The following is a 21,558-nucleotide window of genomic DNA, read 5'->3' as shown; positions in this document are numbered from 1 at the left end:
TCTCATCGTATACAGAATTTATTTAATCCAGTTGTTTTCTATATTTACTACCAAAGCCATTGGTAATAATTGGACAAGTTAGTTTCCCCTAAAATTTGACAAGTTATGTTTTATATTTAATAACAAAGAAATTGGATTTATTGGAACTTAACCATGGAAGACAAAACCAACCCGGATCATAGTGCAAAACTGGTTGATCTTCATTGATGATGATGATTGTAAAAGTTTTCTATACAAGAATTTTCCTTTGGTGGGTGTATTGAGTTTTCTATACAAGTTTGAAGTTCCACTATTTAGGATACCAAACCCATAAACAAATTGTCTTGGAGACAGATCTTGCTTTTGGTTTTTGATTCCAAAAAGCATCACCCAAATTAACAATATGGAAGAAAATGACCTTTGTCCCACTCAACTGTATGACCTTTGCAATTGCACCGATTCTTTCAATCCCTTGTATACTGCATAAGCTCAAACCACTGCAAACAGCAGGTCAAAGATTTCAGATAATAGAAACGCAATTTGGGCATGCAAGATATGCACCATTATGCTTACCTGTCGCAATAAATCAGCAAGAGTCCTAGGAAGTGCTTCAGTGTTTCTTAGTACAATGTAGAATGGGAAGGGGAAAGAATCCATGTACTTCGAAAATTTAATATTCCCTCCCTCAATAGATGCTTCCTAAAGAGTCAAAAAGACATTGCAAAAAGGAAAATTCTGGAATTAGATACCCACTGTTCCAACTTAAAAGAAAAGAGAAGAATAGATGGACAAATACATCAAACAAAAAGTATGGAGAATTACCGTGAGGTCCATGATGGACTCTTGTGGGTTATCAAGAAGCAAAAATGCAACCATACGCTTCCTAGCTAAGGCATCCCTAACACACCGCTTCAAATTCTCCTGAACAAATGAAATTGAAAACAAAAAAAGGAAAAAAAAAAAAAACTGTGAAATTGGAAAAGACAAGCAGCAACAACCAATTGTTGGCTACTTCAAAAAAATTATCTAAAAGAAAAGAAAAAGAAATTACCTTCTCATGTAACCGACCATCTGCAATTATCAAAACAAGCTGTTGTAGTGGATTCCGTGCGGAGGAGAATCGTGCTTTTGCAACTGCTTCATCTAGTTTGTTGTTCAGAAACTTCAACAGATCAACAAATGGTTCATCAGCAATGGTATTCTCCTGCTTGAATGATAAACTAGAGATCATCTGCACAACATCAGTAAAAGACTTTTCAGGCTATATGCCACTTGACAGGTAGAAATAGGAAAACAGAGATTACCCTAATCACATCCAACTCTTCTCCCCATGAGCCAAAGATGTAAATAACCTCTACAGTATTATTTAATTCATTACAAGATAAAATTGATATTAATGGCACTGACCTTGACTCCAGCATCTCCTGTAAAGGGCTGATCAAAGTCATGCAGCAACCTTATGTTGCCTTTCTTTCCAAAGCTTGCAACAGCCAGGCTCCCCATTTCCAGTTGGGACATTGCACGGCATACCGTCACCAGAGCTTCAATAGCAACATCCCCACGGCGACTTTCAGACATACTACGGGAATCATCAATAGCAATGACAACTTGATAATCACGTTTGTTAGGCCGGGTCCGTCTCAGCCATATTTTGTCTTTCCGATAATGACTTGCTATGTATGGAATCACCTAATAACATTAGGTCGCAAAGAAAAATTATTAGTATATGTATACAAAATTGAAGTGTACACTACATGGATTTGCATTTTACCTTCTTCATGTTAATCCGTTTGCCAGTCTTATAATCCCCTTCAAGCTTGCTGGCTAGCGTAGGCTCCATGACAAGACGCAATTGTTCAGCCAACTCTTGGGACAATCTTGTTGTGGCCAGCTCATATCTTCTCCAGAGAACAGTAGCATTGTTTATAACATCATCAGAAAATTCCCCAGGATCTTGTGCTTTCCCCATGTCATCGTCATTTACAGAAAGTTTACTGAGCTGATGTATGTCATCACTGAAGTAAGACTTCTTGACAGAGATCAGATCCTCTACCATGCTTTTAGGATCACCATCCTGATGGCTATTAATTTCTTGAGATTCTTCACCAGGGAATTTTTCTGAACCAGAAAGATGTATCTGATCCTCTATCTTATTTTTAAGGATTGAAGCAGAACTTCTGTTAGGCTGTGTTTCATGTTTTTGCTTCTCAACTTCCATCTCAGCAAGGCCATCTTTATGTGTTGTAAGACCATCTTCATTGGTCTTATTGCCATCAACATTTTTGTCAATCTGCTCTGATGTTGCAGGTCCCAAAGCCTGTGCAGTTCCCTTTTCATACTCGGAGACGTATCCAAACTCATTCGCATTTTCATTATTGATCTCATCCTGTGCCTCCACATCATCTGCCTGAAGATCAACAGACACTCTAACTCTTTCCTCCCACCCCTTGAGTGCATCCCCAACACTACGGTAAGGGTTTGGTTGGCTTTTCCAAACAGATGAAGATTCTTGCCTAGGAAGTTGACTTTCTAGCTGCTCACCAGCATATCTCCCATTATTTGATGACTCGGAAAGCATCAAATCCATCTCAGAGGTATTTCCTGAAGGTAAACCTCTCACAGGAGTAAGCTCATTATGACTATCATTGCTATTTGTCCAGTTTGATTCTGGTGCTATATCCCCTGGATCTGATGCCTTCAAGTCACCCTTTGGTTGTGTTGAAGATTCTTTGTTAGGCACATCATCACTAATGGAGTCAGATACTCCCAGTTCGAACGCATCCTTGCTTAATCCAGAATTCATCTCAGAATTCTCTTTATGATCTCTACTCGGGTCATCCCTTTCAGGATTTGCATCCATTTGTTCTGTCACTGCCTCTCCCATGGTTTCATCTGTTGAACAAGCTTGCTCTTCTTCTTGCTTTCCATTCTCATCATGTTCATCATGCATTTCAGGATCATCCAACTCCATAGCTTCATCCAACTCCATATCTTCATCAGGCTTTAATCCTGTAGAATCTAAAACTGCTTCTTGTTTGTCCATGTTCATGTCATCTGCATTCTCTCCATCATTCTCTCCATCATTCTCTCCATCATTAAGATCATCCTGGCTTCCAATCTCACCATTTTCTTCGTCAAGTTCATGAACATCAAGCTCTCCAGGTTCCTTAGCAGTGGCAGCAGTATCTTCCTTGGCTCTAAGCTCCCTAGAACTTGCATCCCTATCTCTAACTGAACTCCCAGATTCATACTTCTCATTTGAATTATTGGGAGTTTCATCTTCATCCTTATTCCAAAGTTTCTCATCAACCATTTCACCATCAGCTCCAGTTTCTCCCATTGCGGATTCTAATTTCTCATCCCCATCATCATCTTCATTTGCATCTTCTTCAGAGTCCTCACTGACACTAAACGTATCAGCTGCAAAATCCTCCTCCATCTCTATCCCTTTATCATTTTTACTTGGGACTTCGCCTGAGGCATCTTGTTCTTCGTAGGCCTGCAGAAACATGCAGAGGAAAATTTAATAACAACTTGTGACAAAGTGCCGTGCATGATAAACCTAGTATGATAAGTTGATTGGAAATTTCAATATGCTCAAATCCATACCTTCTCAGATATTCCAAGAAGTTGATCTTCATCAGTAATCTGATCACTGACATCGTTCAGTCCTACACCCTCCCCCATACCTGTTCCAGTTTTATCTTGAGATACATCACCAGTAGTATCATCCCCTTGGTCTTCAGAAGAGATCCCAGACCCCTTTGAATATAAAGCTAAAACGTTTGCAAGCATATGAATGGTTAAAGATACCTGCATACAAATTTACATATTAATGACTGTTACACAAAATTCAAGAATCACTGACAAGAACAATTTAACGTCCTAAACATAACCAAGTGAACGTTCTACAAACTTAAATTGGAATAAAATAGCAACTCCAGTTCAATATAACAGATGAAATACCCTATATCTTGCACATCTATATTCTCATATGTAAAGGCATGCAAGCCTTGTTGCTCAGTGAAAATGGTCAATATAAATTTAGCTTATGGTAGGATAGATTGGAACAGCCATAGGATGAAATGGTCTTTTTGCAAGTTGCAAAAATGACAATGATTTTGGTTGCTGTGGATGTTTCAGTGAAACATTAGATATGTGGTGGTTCTGTTGGATGTTGAGCATTGCAATTGAAAGGAGGTTTACATGCTTTAATGGCAGAGTGGAGGAAAGAAGGCGAAGATGTCCACCATGGCATAAGAAACAGAAGGAGCAATTGGTTCAGAATGGCATGGTGGATTATTTCAGTTTGGGGATGGAAGCTGTAGATGGCATCACAACACGGTACCTTGGCATTGAAGAGATGGTAGATGGTGCATAGTAGTGGTACTGGCTTTATCGGCAGCACTTTGATTATGGTTGGGTGGTAGTAGTTCTAGTTGCAAAACAAGGTGAGATAATCCACCTCCATGTTTGATCTCGGTACAGAAAGAGTGAGAATCGGGAGGATGACAGAAAATAAGAGAAAAGTTACAAACACACACACAGATCCTTGAGATATGAGTATCACCAGATAGAAAACATCTCCAACCCATTTTCGAGTAATAAAACATAAGGTTCAATGGGAATGGGAGTGATTGGGATGAGACTTCAGTCCCCCATTCCCATTCCCTGACCCCCACCAACAAAAGAAAAGGGAATGTAAGAAGTAAGACAAAGTTCCCTTTAAGATAATAGGCATGATTGACAAGCAGAGAAAACCAACTTACAGTTTTGTGCATAGCTAAAAGTTCTTTCATCAGAGCATGACCAAAGTTGAACAAGATGTCCAAACACAAATGCAGATGCTTGAAATGTGCTTCAATTTGGACAAAAACACTGCGAGATTTACCACCACCATGATTCACCAGTTTTTCCTGAGCACAGCACAATAGATGATTTACTGTGTATTCATTCACAAGCCAAAAACCAACAACATATAGATATGATAAAACTCACAGCATAAAAGATTGTTCTTAAAAGCTTATCACATAAACAGTCCAAGCTCAGATTTTTCACAAATGAGTCAAATATTTTTTCCCAGGAGGTAATTTTCCCCAGGGACTTGTCTGGATGACCATCGCCATTACTTGGCGAACCTAATCTTTGCATTGTGCCCCCAATATGTTCAAATGTAGTTCTTAGAGCTTCCCAAAATGCACCATCAATTTTACGGAAATCGTCCTTGTCATGTGTACCAACTGACACAATTTTCTTATCCATGACTGAATTAAACTCCCCTTCCACAACTCTCCCCTGAAAAAATTCCAAAAAATAAATGGTCAATTTCTGTCAGCCAAAAAGCCTTAAAACATTTGCCAGGAAATCTCCATCAGATTTCATATTACGCTACTGCTAAAGAATTCATTTGTCATACTAATGTATTAAAGTAGGGTGACACCACCAAAAGATGTATTCAGAACTAATGAGAAACACAAAGATACCTTCTTAAATAGTTCTTCAAAATGACCGAGCAAAATGTCTTTAACAGAGCTTTTATCCACATCTTTCCCATGGAAAGCAAGAAGATGCTCCTGAAACTCCTTTATAACCTGGAAGTTCTGGAACACTAATTGTTCCATCTGCTTTGAAATAAAAAACCATTGCAAAGAGCCAGAAACTGTAGCTATAGCTCTATCTGGGCCAAGAAGGTAATTGTCCAATGATTCCTGTTACAGAGTTGTACATAGATGCAGTGTGAGAGCTACCAAAATCAGGGTAGAAGTGTAGAACACACGAGGAACAGAAAACACACCTTAGATTTCAGCAGAACTGGAATAAATTTCTCGATGGAAGCAACAAACTCATTTGCTTCATTCTTTACAGTTTGACAATTGTCTAAATGGGTATGCGTGAATGTCTTTAGAAACAACAACTTTTCATGCGACATGGCACACAAACTATCAAATAGTTGCTGCAACAAAAGGAGATTATCATTATCTCAAAATATGAAGAAAAGCCTTTAAATTCAAATGAAATTCCATGGTTAGAAATTACTTTCTGCTGCCACATGCATTTGAAGGTGGCATGTTGATTTTGACCAATAGAGCACTTCCTACCACTTCTATCATCAGAACCAATGGAATTTGAATATAAATTCTCCAAAGTAGAAATGCATTCCTTCAAACACCTCAAATGCTCTGCAAATGTATTCGCAGCTTTCTGTTGATTTTGTTGTATTTTGATGAGCTGGTGGAGAAAAGGGTCTGCCTTGCCAACCTGCAAAGCATATAACATTAACACAAACAGGTTGGTGGTCAAGCCAAAATGGAAAGATTCAGGTGAAAAGTAATGGTTCATCCTTTTGGAATCTTGGTATTTACCTGTTTGTTAGTAAAGACCACAGATGCTATGCTCTTGAAGTAGTATTCATTAGCTGCTTTCCATTCAGTAACAAAATTTTGATGGGGCAAACTTTGAAAGTTGCTTGGAACAACAGCATCAGAAACTTCATAAGGAATTCTACTTTGTGTCAGCAGCAAATGCTGAACATCATATGAAGGCTGAACGAACCACCAAGATTTAACTTCATCCTATCAGAAACCATTCAGTAAAAGAAAAACCACAATTAGCTTACATTGTGATAGTAGCACTCACCCAGTGACCATCTCTAGTCACTCAGGTGAGCGCATATATGGTATATATGAAGAATATGCTCTGAAAAACAACAGAAAACACCCAATGTTCATACCTCAGTAAATATGTCCCTAGACAGCCCACTGCTTTTTAAAAGATTTAGAAGGCTAGAAAAAGCCCGTCCCTTCTTTTGACTCTTGTTTGCATCCTTCCACAGATTGCAACAATCCATTGCATCCCTAAATATTGTTTGAAGTGTTTGCCACACAGAATTCCATTCATCCTCGTACAAAGGACAAACAGACAGAGAAGCTGGGCATTGCCCAAGAATTCCTGCAACTTCTGAGCAGATTTCTTTGTTATTGAGACCCGATATTGAAAAGTGTTGGGATGCAAGAACCAAACAAAAAGGAAATCAAGAAAATTCATAAAGGAAAAAGGAAGACTTTCAGCACCTTTAGACTGTGAATATCCAAATTCAAGTATTTTATCAAGCCGTAAGTTCTGCAGAGTAGAATCTGCCTTTTTTATCCAACCAGTATACCACATACACCTATTGCAGATTAGATCATGTCAAAGTTCTGGATTCAGATCTCTTACTAAAGAATGAAGCAGAAGGAATATTTTAATAGACGAAGAGACTTACCTGTCTTCCTCATTGAACACTGTCCAATCAAAAGCAGTATCCGTCGTCCCTATTTTTCTATTCACATTATCAACGAGGAACTTTTGACATTGTTGAGATTGAGCTTCAGCCCCATTAACTGCATCTTGCTCAAGGAAAAGAATCACAGGTTGTTCCAGGAGAACCTATCCACACAAGAACAGAGGCATATGATTACTACCTTTACCAATATATAATGTGGACTAAACACATAAACAAGGAGTAGTGTCCACTTATCAAAGAGTCATGCATGTTATATTGTCAAACTGTTAATAAGGACCGTACATACAAACATGACTCCACTTGATCAGCGATCATGATTGAAGATAATATGTTAGACAGTCTGATTAAAGAAATTACTCCACAATTGGATATTAGAAAAATACATCTCAAGTAAAGCATCAGAAAAAATAGATGTGACCTTGAATTGCAAGGTCAACCAATAAATCTGATACTGGAATTTTTGCATCTTAAATATTTTCAAAATCAGAAGTCTATTTAACATTGTTGTGATCTTGAACTTTAAGGCCATGTAAGAGAGACTTGTATTAACATATGACACAACTGAGAGTGCTATTCTTATATCACTGTACAAAATGACCTTTGCAGCCTTGCCTAATAGATTCAGAGCTGAACATATGCTGACTTGCATAGAAATATATTATGAGGATAGAATCATCCATGATAAAACATCAAGTTGGTGGAATACACCTGGTCTTCAGATCACTCATGCAGCAGTCAGGAACACCATCTGAATCACTAGTTATGCAGTCTGGGCCTTTAATCAATTACTTTACGCTGATTTGCGAAACAAAATAGATTATACATTACTTACTGTGTACTTCTCTATAATCTTCCTGAGCTTCTGCCTTGTCCTTTTGAAGCTTTCAATTGACAGTGAACTCTCACGATGCTCCCACTGACGTAGTTTGAGAAGCTCTTTCAGTTCCTTCTCAATTTTTCGTCTACTAGAATCTATGTGCGCCAAAATTCTAGAATGAAACCAGCACAAAAACTCAATGACAGTGAGGGGAAAAATGAGGAGGGGAGAATAACAAAGCATTAAGAGTTAACCGAACTCACTCTGGTAAGAATTGCACATAATATCCAAACGCATTGTACAAAATCTTCACACTTTTCTTCTCGCAAGGACTGCCAGGAATTATGGACAATTAATATATCTTGACAAACAAAAAGGATTTCATATGAAAACTATTTCTTCTAGGTATTATAAATTTAGCAGCATGTTGCCAATGTGGAATGAAACCATTGTGAGGAATTTCTTCCAGTGGGATTGAGCAGGAAAAAGTATTATGAAACCATTATGAGGAATTTCTGCCAGTAGGATTGAGCAGGAAAAACTATTAAAGATGTGAGAGCTTCAGCTTCCCTCCGTCTAAGAATTTTAACAACTGATCGGCATTTTAAGTATAGCACAGTTTTACAATCCTACCTTGAATAAACTTGCAGGCGTATTCCAGTATTTATTTGGCCAAGGAAAGCAAAAAGAAGTTGAAGGCGTTTTCTAAATTCACCAATGCTGGATGTGCGAATGAAGTCCTCCAAACTGCAAAGTTGCATTCGTGTCACGTAACTTCAAAAACTATAAAACCAGAAACATAAAGCAGGCATAAATTGTATAGAAAAAGAAATTTATTTTGAACGTGCCTTTGGATAGTAGATTGTTTATATTCAACAACATCAGAAGAAAGTCGGTGTCTTAGAATTGAATAGAGAGGAAACCACAACTGCAAAATTAATAAGACAAAAATATCAAATTAGACACTGAAAATTAATCAGTAAAATTTCACTATACTGAAGCCCAGGGCTGCTTTGATACATAAGCACCACAGTTCCTCATAATCATTTGAGAGAGATGAACTCACATAACAATTTATTAATCAACTATGCAAACGGCTTCCACCTTTTTAAATAATAATTGAATATTAACTTGATAATTAAACCCACAAACCATGAATGACTCAAAAACTTTTTTCTTTTCAAACATAAGTGGTTATGATGCAAGCAAGAATGGAATATATTGGTGTTCTAAAATGTTATGTTACTTAAGTTTCACATGGTCTTATTTCCCCAGTCCTCGGCATAAAATCTGAGCATTCCCCCAGTCAATTACATTTCCATTGATTCAATCTTCAAAAGACAAGTAATAATTTACCTTTCCAGCATTAATATCATACTGATCCTGCACCTCGTCAAGCAAGGCTGGCCAGGACTCCAATTCCATCTTTTGCCACAAGAGCACCAGATCATGAATAGGCTTCACTTGGTCTATAAGAAGACATAGAAAAAGTAAACATAGTACACATGCACTGATCCCACAAAGGAAAAAAAAGGCTCATTGAAGGAGAACACTTACCCGAGAAAGCAAATTTTGAGCCATTTTCTTGTAATAAATAGAGCCTGTTAATGAGAAACTGCAATCCTGAAAGAGCCTTCACAGTAAAAATAAAATAAATGGATCAATACTGGATCTTCACATAAGATAACTTTTGCAGCGAAAACTATGCATGCAAGCTTGTACATGCATGTGCTTGCGTGACGACACACACACACATGTACGCTGCTAAGATGTCCATGACAAACAGTCATCAGCAAGAATAAACCAAATAGACACTGAATTGATCCATTACAGAAAAAGCATCAAACCACTACTTATTACACAATAACAAATAAACAATACTAAATGGAAGTATCCATACCTTGGCTAGGGAGGTGCTCAATGGAATATTCAAAAGCATTTCAATTACATCTAAGATTTTCTGAAGTTCATGATGATCTTCGTACTCATTTAAAAGGGAATGAATACGCTGCTGAAGAGGAGTAAGCAATTTCACCATTTCATACATCCTCGGAGCATTTGGATCCTACACATAAAGGAATGAAAGTCTAATATATGATGCGATTGAAGAGAAATTTTTCATATTAGGACACTGATATTTGCAAACCTTGTAAAATTTATATTTGCTGGCTGACATGTCAGATGAAACAAATATCTGCCTGTGCTCCAAACAAATACGAAACAAATTCTCCGGTACAAGTACGGCATCCAAACTGGAGAGAAATGAACCCGCTAAACCTGGAAACAAAAGGGAATAAAAACATGAAAACAGGAAATAGAACGAAAAAAATCCACCCTAAATTTCTCTGCAGAAAATTACCTTTGACCATGCCTACTCCAAGCGTATGCGAATCTGTGAATGACAGCGTTCTGTCCAAATCATTGATATGAAAAGTACCCGGCTGAATTAAAAGAAACACTATGTTAGGAAAGATACAAGGCCCCAATGCACACACATGTAGGGATTTCAAAATAAGAAAAAATGTGAACCTTCCCAGAAAGAAATTAGATTATTAAAAATATTCTCAACCTAAAGTAATCTACATTTGCACCAGTAGAATGCCAGCTACAGAAGCTTCAAATGAACTCGTAGAAGTCATATTCTGTAGATATTATTTTTAAAGTCATAAAATAAAATGATTTTAACAAGTTTAATATGCATAACTCATAGATCAGCAATTTACAAACACAGTCTAGAGCCTCAAAATAAAAAAATCAGCAATAAGCAAACAGAGCATAGAGCCTCCAAATGAACTTACAGCTAGAACAAGATTCTTTGACCCAAATAACTGATTATGAGTGTGGACTACGTCTTCCAAAATGGAATCCTCTGTAAGGTTCCATTCTTCTTCTGCATCGTCCAGTTCCTTTGAAGGTTCCTCCTGAATTAATAAAAATTTCCTTATGAGGAGACGGAAGAAAAAGCAAAAAAAAAAGTGAAAAATACACAGGAAGCATATACACAAGTCATAAGTGTAATTTGCACCTAGAAGAACACGGGAATGAATAATAAATACATACATTTAGTACTAATAAAATCACAGAAGCATTACCCTTGCAATATACTCATCTTCAGAAAGAAACTCCTTCCATTCCAAAAAGCTTTGACTTGCAAATGACTTCCCAAGAGGTGATATGTCAAGTTCAATTATACTCTCAAGTTTAAATGCACGAGGCCTAAACTTGTATTGCTGAGATGCGTAGTCGTCTTTGGTTTTCGATTGAATCTTCATAGTCATCCAATGGTTCGTAAATTCACTAAATATCTTATCCAAGAGCTGATTCAAAACACAAAATGTATTACCATATGTCAATAACTCCAAAAGTGAATTCCACTTAAATAGTTGCAAAGACCATGGGCAAGAACCAGACCATAAAAGATGCAGAATCCATCAGCTGCGCATTAGCAACATAATGTGCAACACGGACAAGAATATTTCGATGCAGAGAAGCTTTAAGTTGTGTAACAGGGACCTGTTACAAAAAGGTACGAGTCTTGGTCAACAAAAACTTGCAAAGGCATGCTGAATTTATATCAAAAGATGGAGTAGAAGGAAAAGAAAAGTTTGCCAGAAATTAAACAGAGAAACAGAAAAACTTAAGTGTGATTACCCTATGCAGAAAACGATGTACAATATGAAATACATACCAGTTTATTAGTCGCAACGTCACTGGAAAAAGTAATTAACTCTTCAAGTAGACCTATATCCTCAGCATTGAAGATTGTAGGAATTTCTAAATTATAGTAGGGAAAATCACTCGAGCCAGTGTTTAAGTCAACAGAAATGGTCTTGGAAGCAGATACTCTGGGGAATCTCATGAATGAACAAATTGATCCCTGCCAGACTCTCCTTGTCAGCCATTTAAAGCTACAAGACACCACTAAAAAGAACAAATATAAAAGGATAAAACATTAAAGAAGTACCATAATCATATTCGTATTGTCCAGCTCAACTCTAATAAGGATTATTGTTTGCAGGACACGTGACAGAATCAGTGACAAGCCCAATTTCATTTCATATAATGCAACCAGAACTGGTTGAACAAAATCAATATGCTCACGGTACTCGTCCGATGATAGTTGTTCAATAAAACCGGTTGCCATTTTCTGAGATAAATATAAGCAGAGAACAAACAATTAGTGATCTGAGACCTACAGCTTAAAACAAAAATGCAAGAATGGCCGCTATCAAAACATCCAATTACAAGTAAAGCAAAGTACACCTGCCAGTTGGAGCCTTGGTCGAGAATCTGTTGTAATTTCATGGCTTCAACACTACCCACTAAAACTTCTGAAGATGCAATGCATTTGCAAAATGCATCAGATGTAACATGTTGAAAAAACCCATCAGATGTAACACGTTTAAGAAATTTATCACATTCGTGCTTTAAGCCCTTAAATTTTCGGTAGTCAGAGCGGAACACAACCTGTGCAACAAAAAATTATCATCAGATGAAAGAAAAGGAAGAGATAAAAGCAGAGACATTAAGTTCATTGTGCAGTGAAGCTGAATATATATAATATATCAGAGGGTATCCTATGCTTCTATTTCAGACACCAAAGTTCATCAAATAAAACTAGCATGCTTTCAAGTTAAAAAAAATAAAAAAAAAACAAAAAAAAACCAAACAAACAAACAGTAAAAACAAAAAAAATCTCATCAGATGAAAGAAAAGGAAGAGACAAAAGCAGAGACATTAAGTTCATTGTGCAGTGAAGCTGAAGAAATATAATATATCGGAGGGTATCCTATGCTTCTATTTCAGACACCAAGTTCATCAAATAAAACTAGCATGCTTTCAAGTTAAAAAACAAAAACAAACAAATGTGGAAGGGAACAAAAAAGGGGGACAAAACTAAAGAGAAGGCAGCTCACAAGAAGCACTATAGGAGACACCTGAACTAAAAAAAAAAGGGGGAAAAACTTTATAAGAATTTATAAAACCAAAGCTATTTGAAACATAGAAATGAACATAATATATTCAACCAGTTAGTCAATGAAAGGACATAATCCTTTAAAGTATGATTTCTGTATTTAGAAAATCCACAATTATAACTTTTTATAGGAAACAAAATTTTAGAGATAAAATAACATAATTACAAGAGGAATTGGACAAGTAGTCCACCTATACAAGACAAATTAAAAAACAAAAAACAAGTAAAGTCACAGTCAATACACAATCAGGGTGAATTACACTAAAGGGAACCCCTAAAGTGCTTAGAAAAAGACACCCACAAGAAGGCGACAATGTCATTATGCCCCAAAAAAATTCCAATTCAGAGTCCCAAACTTGAAAACTATTCTATTCATCTCACACCACATAACCCAAAAAAGGAAAAAAAAAATCTTATAAAAAAAATTCCACCAAAAAAATCAATGGACAAAGAATAACAATCTCTCGAAATGACCCACTCCAGCGAAAAGTGAGAAACAACCAAAAGCAAGTCAACAATTATAGTCACAGAAAACACTATGTGAGCATCTCACACAAATGTGTCTACCTTTTTTTTTCTCTCTATTTCTATCTTTTTCCCTTGGCAAGGCAAACACAAATGTAAACTAGCATAACAACAATCAATACCAGGCCCGATCAACATAAATAATCAGTAGACTAAATGCTTAGAAAATGATGTCCAAAGATAGGCTAGATATCTAATTCTCCCCCACCTAGAGGCCATCTCCTCTATATATATATATATATATATATATATGTGCACCGATATCTACCTCAACAATATCGACAGGAGGTAGATATCTACCAATGTAAAATTCTTTAAAATATAATGAAATATAAGATACCATATCAGAATAGAGAATAAATGGACAAAGCTGTCACCGCTCATCATAAAAGGAATATTTTCCACAATTGCAAAAAACTACCAGAGTGACCAATTTCATACAGAAATTACTCTTACCAATGAAGAATATGAAATTTCAACAATATATTGGTCTATAAATGGAATAGAGGTAAAAAAAAAAATTAGACCTTTCTCTGCAGCCTTCTGTGCTGCACTTCAAGCCTTTTCAAAGCCTGTGCGTTTTTTTCATCAGAATCTCTTGTAGAAATCTGCCCTGCCAAATACTCACATTTTTTCCGCACCTATAAGAAAAATCATTCAAAGTTTATTCAGCTTAATCTTCTTACAACAACAGAAAACAGCAGTCAAAGAATAAGTTCAGATTTTATATGAGATCAACCATAAATCTGCAGATGTATGTACTGCCGCGCACACATGTACACGTATAAACACATATAACTACATATATCTACATGTATATGGCAATTGACACATGCTTGCACATACAAATAGTATAATAGATATACATGTGCATTTATGTCACAACCACCACATGCATAGCATGAAATTTGGAATTACTGAAAAGGAATTGATTACAACTAGTCATGGACTGGATGAATATATTTATGGAAGAAACCTGAATTTCAAGTTTACGCAAAGATATCTTCTCTGCTACCAGTGAATTCTTGCAGTAGTACTTCATGGCAGGATCCAGATCATCACAGCTAAGCAAGAGTTTAAAACGTAATATCCCAAGCCGCAACCAAGCACAACCACCATTAAAGTCAAACTCTGAAATTAAGGTTTGCAAAACCAAGAATTCATAAACCAGATACTACAACATGGAAATATAGAAATCTTGTCTAAAACATGAATGGAATAAGAACCATAATCTGGATACAAGTATGTGAATAAAAAATAAGTAATAGATAGATTCCAAAAGTATAAAACAAATGTGCTTTCACATGTTCCAAATTTGTATGCACAGAACTAATTTGAAAAAAAAAAAACCTTTAGATGAGCAATTAGGATAGAGGTTTTGAAGTAGTGGCTCGATAAATATATCAACTGAATCTTTCAGCCCATGATGACTTGATTTTGAAATAAGAGACCCCACAAGACTGCTTCTTTGCTGTTGCCACATGAAGATATAAAAGTACAGTCAATGTCTTTTATTTTTAAAAGATCAATATGATTAGACATCATAGAAGAATTAAAAAGATTGGACAATAATTTTTTCTGCATATAATGACTCTGATTGGTTCTTGGAAAAGTATATCATAAGCTTTCAGTACAGAAGAGGAATAACTATCAATTAAATTCCGAATTTTACATCTAACATCAAAGTGGGTGAAAACAGAATAGTTTGACCCATTTCCAAGAAGTACTTAATAGCTCAACAGTTTATTCTATATTTATACAACATACCTCTAAAAAAGACTTGATTTTAGTGAATTGATCAGCATCAAAAGATTTCTCATGTGCATTTACAATCTGCAAGCAGAGAATTAAATGAATAAATTGAAATTATACTTAACAAAAGATGAATCAGCAATTCACAGAAAATACCCTACCTGCTGGAACAGAGAGCGAGCAGCAGATAATAGAAAACAAGGCAAAGATGCTCCTGGGAGAGAGCTGTGCCATAGATTACATGATGCTGCTCTAAGCTTCAAAGAGCCCACAAAATAATCCTTGATAGCAGATGTGCTTTGCCTAATTTGCACACGAAGAGAGAGAGAGAGAGAGAAACAGGTATGAAAAAACATATCGATGAAATTAGAAAACATATCAATCAACATTAAAAAAAAACAAAGAAAGAAAAATGTAGAAAGCAAATCAATAATAAGATTCATATGCACATTGCTCCAACTTAAAGCTTTTACTCTAATCATTTTTATGTTTTCTTTTCATAAGAAGAAATACGTTCTGATCAAACTGACAACAGAAAGTGCAAGGAAAGTTCTATGAGATGATGACCAAATTTTTTGAACCAATATTAAATGGCAATTGTCAAACAAGAGAAGGTCAACATTTTGTACCAGCAGTCAAATCCTCATTTCAGCAAACCTATTTACAAATATAGATAATCATCTGGAAGAAAATTTACCAATCCCCATTACACCAGACACTGGTGCCTACAAGCAAACATACAATACATATAGAATATCTATCTTTTAAATTTCTAATTATAAGGAAGAATCAGTAATCCTTCAAATGGAAATAAACATCTTACAGTATCTGGAAGACTGTTGCTGTTACCACAGGCTGAACGAGCACATCAGGTACTGGGATATTGTAAACATCAGTCCTTGAAAAGCTCTGTATGCAATTAGCAAACCGCAAAACAGGAAGTCGGTCAATGAAAATACAAAATTACAACTGCAGAAAGTCCAAAGTATATGCTAATACAGGTACCTTGACAGAAACAGGGCAATAGATCCACAAAGATTGATGCCACCTGAACCACATCTCGAGTACGAAGCTGGCAAGTTTTGCATTCACTGCCACACAAGGAAATACATAAGCATACTCATAACAGAGCAAATAAAAGAATTTAACAGAAAAGTTCATTCACCTGCATCAACTGAACTCCACACATCCAGTATCCACAAAATCTTTTGATGTGGCAAAAACATTTGAGGAGGTCTGGACGAGATGTCCAATGAGAATTTCAAAGCATACTTCAGATGTTTAGATACTTTGGCTAAAGTCTGTCATTTGCAGAAAAGTAAGATCAAACTCCACAACAGCAAGAATCAAAACGAATCTGATGGAAATAATTGGTGAGAATTGGAAATCATGATTTAGAAGGCCAAATTGGTTCAATTATCTATTACAGTTTCACAAAAGTATCTTAGTCTAAAGTTAATAGAGCATGCCAGCTTCTCTGACACCGGCATTAATGAAAAGATTGTATCTTACACAACTACACCAACAAGAATCCAATGAAAACAATTTCAAATCCAAAAGGAGGCACTAGTTGATGGCTAGATGGAATAAAGAAACTCAATTGATAGAGAATTGGAAATCAGGACTGAATAACCCAAATTTATCAATTATTGATATAGTCTCACCAAAAAAAAAATTCTTAGTTGATTACAGCACTCCAGCTAAATTCCTTCAACAAAGCATACACATCTGCTAGTCTGCATCCACTTAATAATATACATAATACGCCTTTTTAGTATGATTATGTTACATGGACTCATACAGCCACTGTCACGTGTCTAATTGTCAGGTTCACTTACATGCGTATATCAATCAACTTATGAATTCTTTTATACCCTTTTGTAATATAATACCAATTTCTAGGTTCTACACAGGAAGTGTAGTCAATAACAGTAATGGATGCCTATATGCTACGGAAGAACCCAAAAACACCTGAAAAACACAACATATTCCCTAACAGGCATTTCCAGCATTAATCTCCTGTAGCAACCTTCAGTCATTTCGATATTAAGCATAGAGCATACCCTAACACTGATGCCATTTGTTCCGACAATCAAAGTACACACTACACAGGATTGGAAAGGGTATCCACCGAAAAAGGAAAACATAGGTAAAATATATTTGAAAATAAGAATAAAAACGGAAACAATAAACCAAATCCAAGAACTAAATAAAATCCATAAAAGAACCTGAAGCTGAACAGACAGATAAACCAGATCAAAGGAGACCAAAGCCCTCGACAGATTCCGTATTCTTCTATTCACTAACCCATGAAAAACAAATACTTGAACAATTGCAATAGGAAGAAACCTAAAAAAATTTAAACCTCTTAATTATTACAGGCAGTATATCACATTATGAATAGTACGAGTTGATCTTTTTCTTTTTGATAGGAAACAAGGTACTTATACTAATAAGGGAAAAAGAGTACAATCAATAGTGGACCGCTAGTCCAAAGAAGAAATTACCCTCCTCTACAAACAAAAGGAAAGAAAAGCTATTGAAGCAACTAAAGCAGAAGGTTAAAAGCAAGAATGAGCAGTGAGTGATTTATAAGAAAATTTCCACATGAGCTCGAAATGATATCATATATGGTTTATTGTTATAGATTTCAGCAGAGTACAACAATTTAGATGATCTTACCAGCTGTAATCTTTTGGGATCAACCAAAAGGACAGATGATAGCTCCTGAAGAAGCTTCATATCCAGGGAAAAACTTGTAATGTCAATCAGGGGATAAGTGTCCTGCCAATTATTGTACCCAAATGTCTGGCCTGATGCCTCAGTGCCAAAAGAACAACAAACAGATGAATTTGCTCCGGAAAAAAGCTTGTTTGAAAGTGAAATCTCCTTCAATTTGATTCTTTCCTTATCTAACATTTGCAAAAGCTTCTGCAGAGATTAAAATATTTTTTTCATTAGCACATCTGAGAAAGATTCAAAACGATGATTGTGAAGAAATTAAGATCTCCGACCTGATAAATGCCATCCAACCGTTGAACAACATGGTCTGCTTCCTCATCAGAATCAGATGTGCCCGTGATACATGATGACATGGAAACACCTACATAAATTATAAATATCATTGGAGTTTGTAATGGTATGTCCTATATTGGATGAGTGAAATCAAAGTATGTAAGATTCTACCTTCCAACACAAGGGAGCGCAGATCGGAATTGGAAGATGCAACTAGTCCAATCAGAGGATCATTCACTGTAACAACAAACAACAAAAGACACATTTACTTCAACTTAAAAGTCACAGTAACCAAAGAAACAGAAAATGATAACATCCTACCATGGACCAATAATCTTGTTCTCGTAGGCCAAACTGACTCACAAAGTTCTAAAATCTGAAGCTGCTTTTCAAATATTTTAGTAGAACAAGGCAATATCGGGTGACCTCCATGAACCCATAGCAAGGACTTCTCTGAGTGAAAACGCCAAGAAGATACTTTTTCCAGATTCTTGCTCTCCTTCTATGCCGGACAAAACAAAAGAACAATCAAGCTCAAAGTACATTACAGGAAAGGAAAAGCAGCACATCATAGTTAACCTACCAGCAGATTATCTACTGCTTCTGGACAGAAGTTCTTCAAGTTTGCAGCATCCTTCACCACCATACGCCAATAAATTAGTGACAGTTCAAATTCAGATGACTCCAAACGTTCCCAAAATAATATGTGACCTTCAAGAAGGTCGGTGTACAACTTAATAAGTGCGTCAAAAGATGGAGATTCAATGAGCATCAGAGATGAATCAACAAACTTATAAATGAATTCCTCCTCAAGCTTCCGCAAAGATTTTAACACTTTTTCAAAATAACTAGCTTTCCCGGACACATACATGTTCTCAGAAGTCCACTGTTGATAAGTGAGCCTCAGTGGTAATATGCAACTCATAGCATTGTGGAGAAACTTACTGGAAAAGTTGGATCTCTCATTTGAATCAATCACATCAACTAACTCAAATGATAGCATTGGCATCAGCTGCTTTTCAAATTCTACTTTGGGAAGAGATGTAAGCTCATGGTATCGACCGGACATATATTTCCAAATAGGATGCTCCATACTCAGTGTAATTGACTTCACAAAATAATCAAAGAAATGACAAAAGGGCTGTAATCGAGAATGAAACCAGCTAAACCACAGAAGGTACAGCTTGAGATCACTTTCAGTAGCTTGGTCAATGGCCCAGTTGGCAGCAAACAATAGCTTTTTCTCAGCCTTGGCCAGCATCTTGTCAATTTCAGCATTCTCCCTAGAGTTTAAAGTCATAACATGGGAAGCCCTGTGAATCATAGTTTCATTCAACATCCCCGTACCCATCAAGTAAGTCCCTGCATAGCCACCAGCAGTTGAATCCTGGTACATAGAGCACCTACTCCTGGCCAGTTGTAATTTGTATGATGCATACCTAGCCCCCTGGAACTCAAGGTACATGCAGTTAGTCTTCACACGAGCTTCTTTTGAGTGCCACACAAGATCCCTCAGCTTCAGTGGCATTGGCCATCCTCCAGGCAAACACAAAGACGGAGAGAGTGACGAGCCAGATTCAAACAATTCAATCACTGATAAATAAGAGCATTTCACATGACTAAAAACATTTCCCCCGACAGCCTCACCCAATGAACTAAGATATATATGCTCCCAACTTGTTTGAAGGCTCCACAAAGGTTGATTGCCATTCATGAGAAGTTGCTGGAGCAACTGCACCCAGCGTGCAAGCTCAAGATACGTGATGGAAACATTAAATCGCAATGCTTCCTCTCTAGCATAGATATGTGATCTGGCCATTGAATGCACCAACTTAGCACAGGGAATACCTGATAGAACAAGGAATCTTTTCACATCATTTAATTCAATTTTCTCACAACTGTATCTGCTACTCTCATCCAGTAGCCAATGTGGCTGCATCATGAAAATTTCAACTCCTCTGTTCCTCATTGCTCGGGATACTTCACCATACCTTGGGTTAACTGTGAGGAACATTCGAAAATTACAATGAGGCTGGAGAACAACTGGCTTTCCATCAACAACCCCGCACTCATTAATGGTAATTGATCCAGATGGCTCAACCAACGAGTTGATCCTATCAAGTACCTAAACATAACAATTAAAATGAAATTAGATGACATGATAAATAGACATTGAGGTTTTTATAGGAAAGATAAATAAACATTGATGAGTACCAACTTCATCAGGCAACGTCATAAAACAATAATGCTAAAGGATATATGAGGCATGAGCATAGAAAAAATTTGCATACCGTGGGATTACAACAATTTGCGTTCTCCAGAACAATCCATTCTCCACGTTCTACAGCCTTTATCAATACTCCCGTAACCCATTCAAACTTTGCTGAAAATGGCCCTTTCTCATAACCTTCTTGCAACTTGAAAATTGTCCTCGTGACTTTATCGAGTTCTTCTATTGACCAAGTTACAGATAGGACATTTTTGTCCAAAACCAACTTTAGTTGTTCAATGATCTCAGCTAACAAAGAAAGAGAATTGGAAAATCTCTCTCTACCCTCCACATAAGTAGAAGTAAAACAAGAAATAGAATCATAATTTATGCTTGATAAGAAAGCAAACCATCTGGTTACAAGACTTTCTCTTTCAAGTAAAAATGCTTCTGTAGCCAACTCTAACTGCCAACCCCTGTACTCATTTACAAAGAACTCAACCTGACCAACAACTGAGTGAAAGTTTCGGAAGGCATTATACTGCTCAAAGCATCCAAGTATTTCAGATATATCAGTCCCAGATGAAAGATGTAATTCATTTAGCACGTTGCCAGTGAGCTGAGCCAGTAACCTGACCAATGAGGTCTTACCAGAAGATGCTGGACCAATCAGGATACACATCCATTGATGCTTTACACAATGTGCAGCAGCTTCCAAGCTTTGACGAATTCCAGGCAAAATTTTAAGAGGACTGCTAGGTAGTTTAGATGACTGGACAGAATTCCTTTTTATGGCAGTATTTCCAACAAATAAGTATTGAGAATTGAGCTGAACTCGTGGATAAGGATTTATATATGGCTTCATCTCAAAAATCTGCTCATACAGCTGTAGGACTTTTCTGCGGTCTGATTCTGTACGCATCCTTTGAACATAGACAATGTCCAGGAAGCAATAATCTTTGGACTTAAAGGTTGCATCTAAAATTGCAAAAAAAAAAACTCTT

At 36.6% G+C, this 21,558-nt stretch overlaps 1 protein-coding gene across 1 annotated transcript in view; it reads right to left on the bottom strand.

Annotated features, from left to right (window-relative positions):
* Nucleotides 1–179: 179 nt before the first annotated feature.
* The window catches only part of LOC147287470 (midasin-like protein), a 37,290-nt gene continuing 15,911 nt past the window's right edge, over nucleotides 180–21,558 (bottom strand). The window contains exons 29-73 of the mRNA XM_086239107.1: nucleotides 20,637–21,532; nucleotides 18,929–20,470; nucleotides 18,667–18,847; nucleotides 18,517–18,582; nucleotides 18,345–18,433; nucleotides 18,013–18,261; nucleotides 16,496–16,631; nucleotides 16,336–16,421; nucleotides 16,154–16,239; nucleotides 15,492–15,633; nucleotides 15,346–15,411; nucleotides 14,929–15,049; nucleotides 14,555–14,709; nucleotides 14,106–14,219; nucleotides 12,342–12,545; nucleotides 12,043–12,225; nucleotides 11,767–11,955; nucleotides 11,490–11,591; nucleotides 11,171–11,395; nucleotides 10,877–10,999; nucleotides 10,438–10,519; nucleotides 10,225–10,355; nucleotides 9,979–10,143; nucleotides 9,636–9,711; nucleotides 9,435–9,547; nucleotides 8,927–9,006; nucleotides 8,712–8,825; nucleotides 8,342–8,410; nucleotides 8,094–8,250; nucleotides 7,241–7,404; nucleotides 7,050–7,147; nucleotides 6,710–6,936; nucleotides 6,342–6,551; nucleotides 6,016–6,237; nucleotides 5,774–5,932; nucleotides 5,463–5,687; nucleotides 4,978–5,274; nucleotides 4,749–4,895; nucleotides 3,589–3,792; nucleotides 1,751–3,478; nucleotides 1,387–1,668; nucleotides 1,031–1,210; nucleotides 802–900; nucleotides 553–678; nucleotides 180–476 (exon numbers count right to left, since the gene is read on the bottom strand). Of these exons, the coding sequence (XP_086095233.1) occupies nucleotides 444–476; nucleotides 553–678; nucleotides 802–900; nucleotides 1,031–1,210; nucleotides 1,387–1,668; nucleotides 1,751–3,478; nucleotides 3,589–3,792; nucleotides 4,749–4,895; nucleotides 4,978–5,274; nucleotides 5,463–5,687; nucleotides 5,774–5,932; nucleotides 6,016–6,237; nucleotides 6,342–6,551; nucleotides 6,710–6,936; nucleotides 7,050–7,147; nucleotides 7,241–7,404; nucleotides 8,094–8,250; nucleotides 8,342–8,410; nucleotides 8,712–8,825; nucleotides 8,927–9,006; nucleotides 9,435–9,547; nucleotides 9,636–9,711; nucleotides 9,979–10,143; nucleotides 10,225–10,355; nucleotides 10,438–10,519; nucleotides 10,877–10,999; nucleotides 11,171–11,395; nucleotides 11,490–11,591; nucleotides 11,767–11,955; nucleotides 12,043–12,225; nucleotides 12,342–12,545; nucleotides 14,106–14,219; nucleotides 14,555–14,709; nucleotides 14,929–15,049; nucleotides 15,346–15,411; nucleotides 15,492–15,633; nucleotides 16,154–16,239; nucleotides 16,336–16,421; nucleotides 16,496–16,631; nucleotides 18,013–18,261; nucleotides 18,345–18,433; nucleotides 18,517–18,582; nucleotides 18,667–18,847; nucleotides 18,929–20,470; nucleotides 20,637–21,532 (10,343 nt within the window). The 3' untranslated portion in view covers nucleotides 180–443. The remainder of the gene's footprint in view (nucleotides 477–552; nucleotides 679–801; nucleotides 901–1,030; nucleotides 1,211–1,386; nucleotides 1,669–1,750; nucleotides 3,479–3,588; nucleotides 3,793–4,748; nucleotides 4,896–4,977; nucleotides 5,275–5,462; nucleotides 5,688–5,773; nucleotides 5,933–6,015; nucleotides 6,238–6,341; nucleotides 6,552–6,709; nucleotides 6,937–7,049; nucleotides 7,148–7,240; nucleotides 7,405–8,093; nucleotides 8,251–8,341; nucleotides 8,411–8,711; nucleotides 8,826–8,926; nucleotides 9,007–9,434; nucleotides 9,548–9,635; nucleotides 9,712–9,978; nucleotides 10,144–10,224; nucleotides 10,356–10,437; nucleotides 10,520–10,876; nucleotides 11,000–11,170; nucleotides 11,396–11,489; nucleotides 11,592–11,766; nucleotides 11,956–12,042; nucleotides 12,226–12,341; nucleotides 12,546–14,105; nucleotides 14,220–14,554; nucleotides 14,710–14,928; nucleotides 15,050–15,345; nucleotides 15,412–15,491; nucleotides 15,634–16,153; nucleotides 16,240–16,335; nucleotides 16,422–16,495; nucleotides 16,632–18,012; nucleotides 18,262–18,344; nucleotides 18,434–18,516; nucleotides 18,583–18,666; nucleotides 18,848–18,928; nucleotides 20,471–20,636; nucleotides 21,533–21,558) is intronic.

This window comes from Dryas octopetala, chromosome 4 (assembly GCF_963921425.1).
Source record: "Dryas octopetala chromosome 4, drDryOcto1.1, whole genome shotgun sequence".
In the NCBI taxonomy this organism is placed as follows: Eukaryota; Viridiplantae; Streptophyta; class Magnoliopsida; order Rosales; family Rosaceae; genus Dryas; species Dryas octopetala.
The sequence above is the reverse complement of the archived record's forward strand: the minus strand, read 5'-3'. Positions and strand labels throughout refer to the sequence as shown.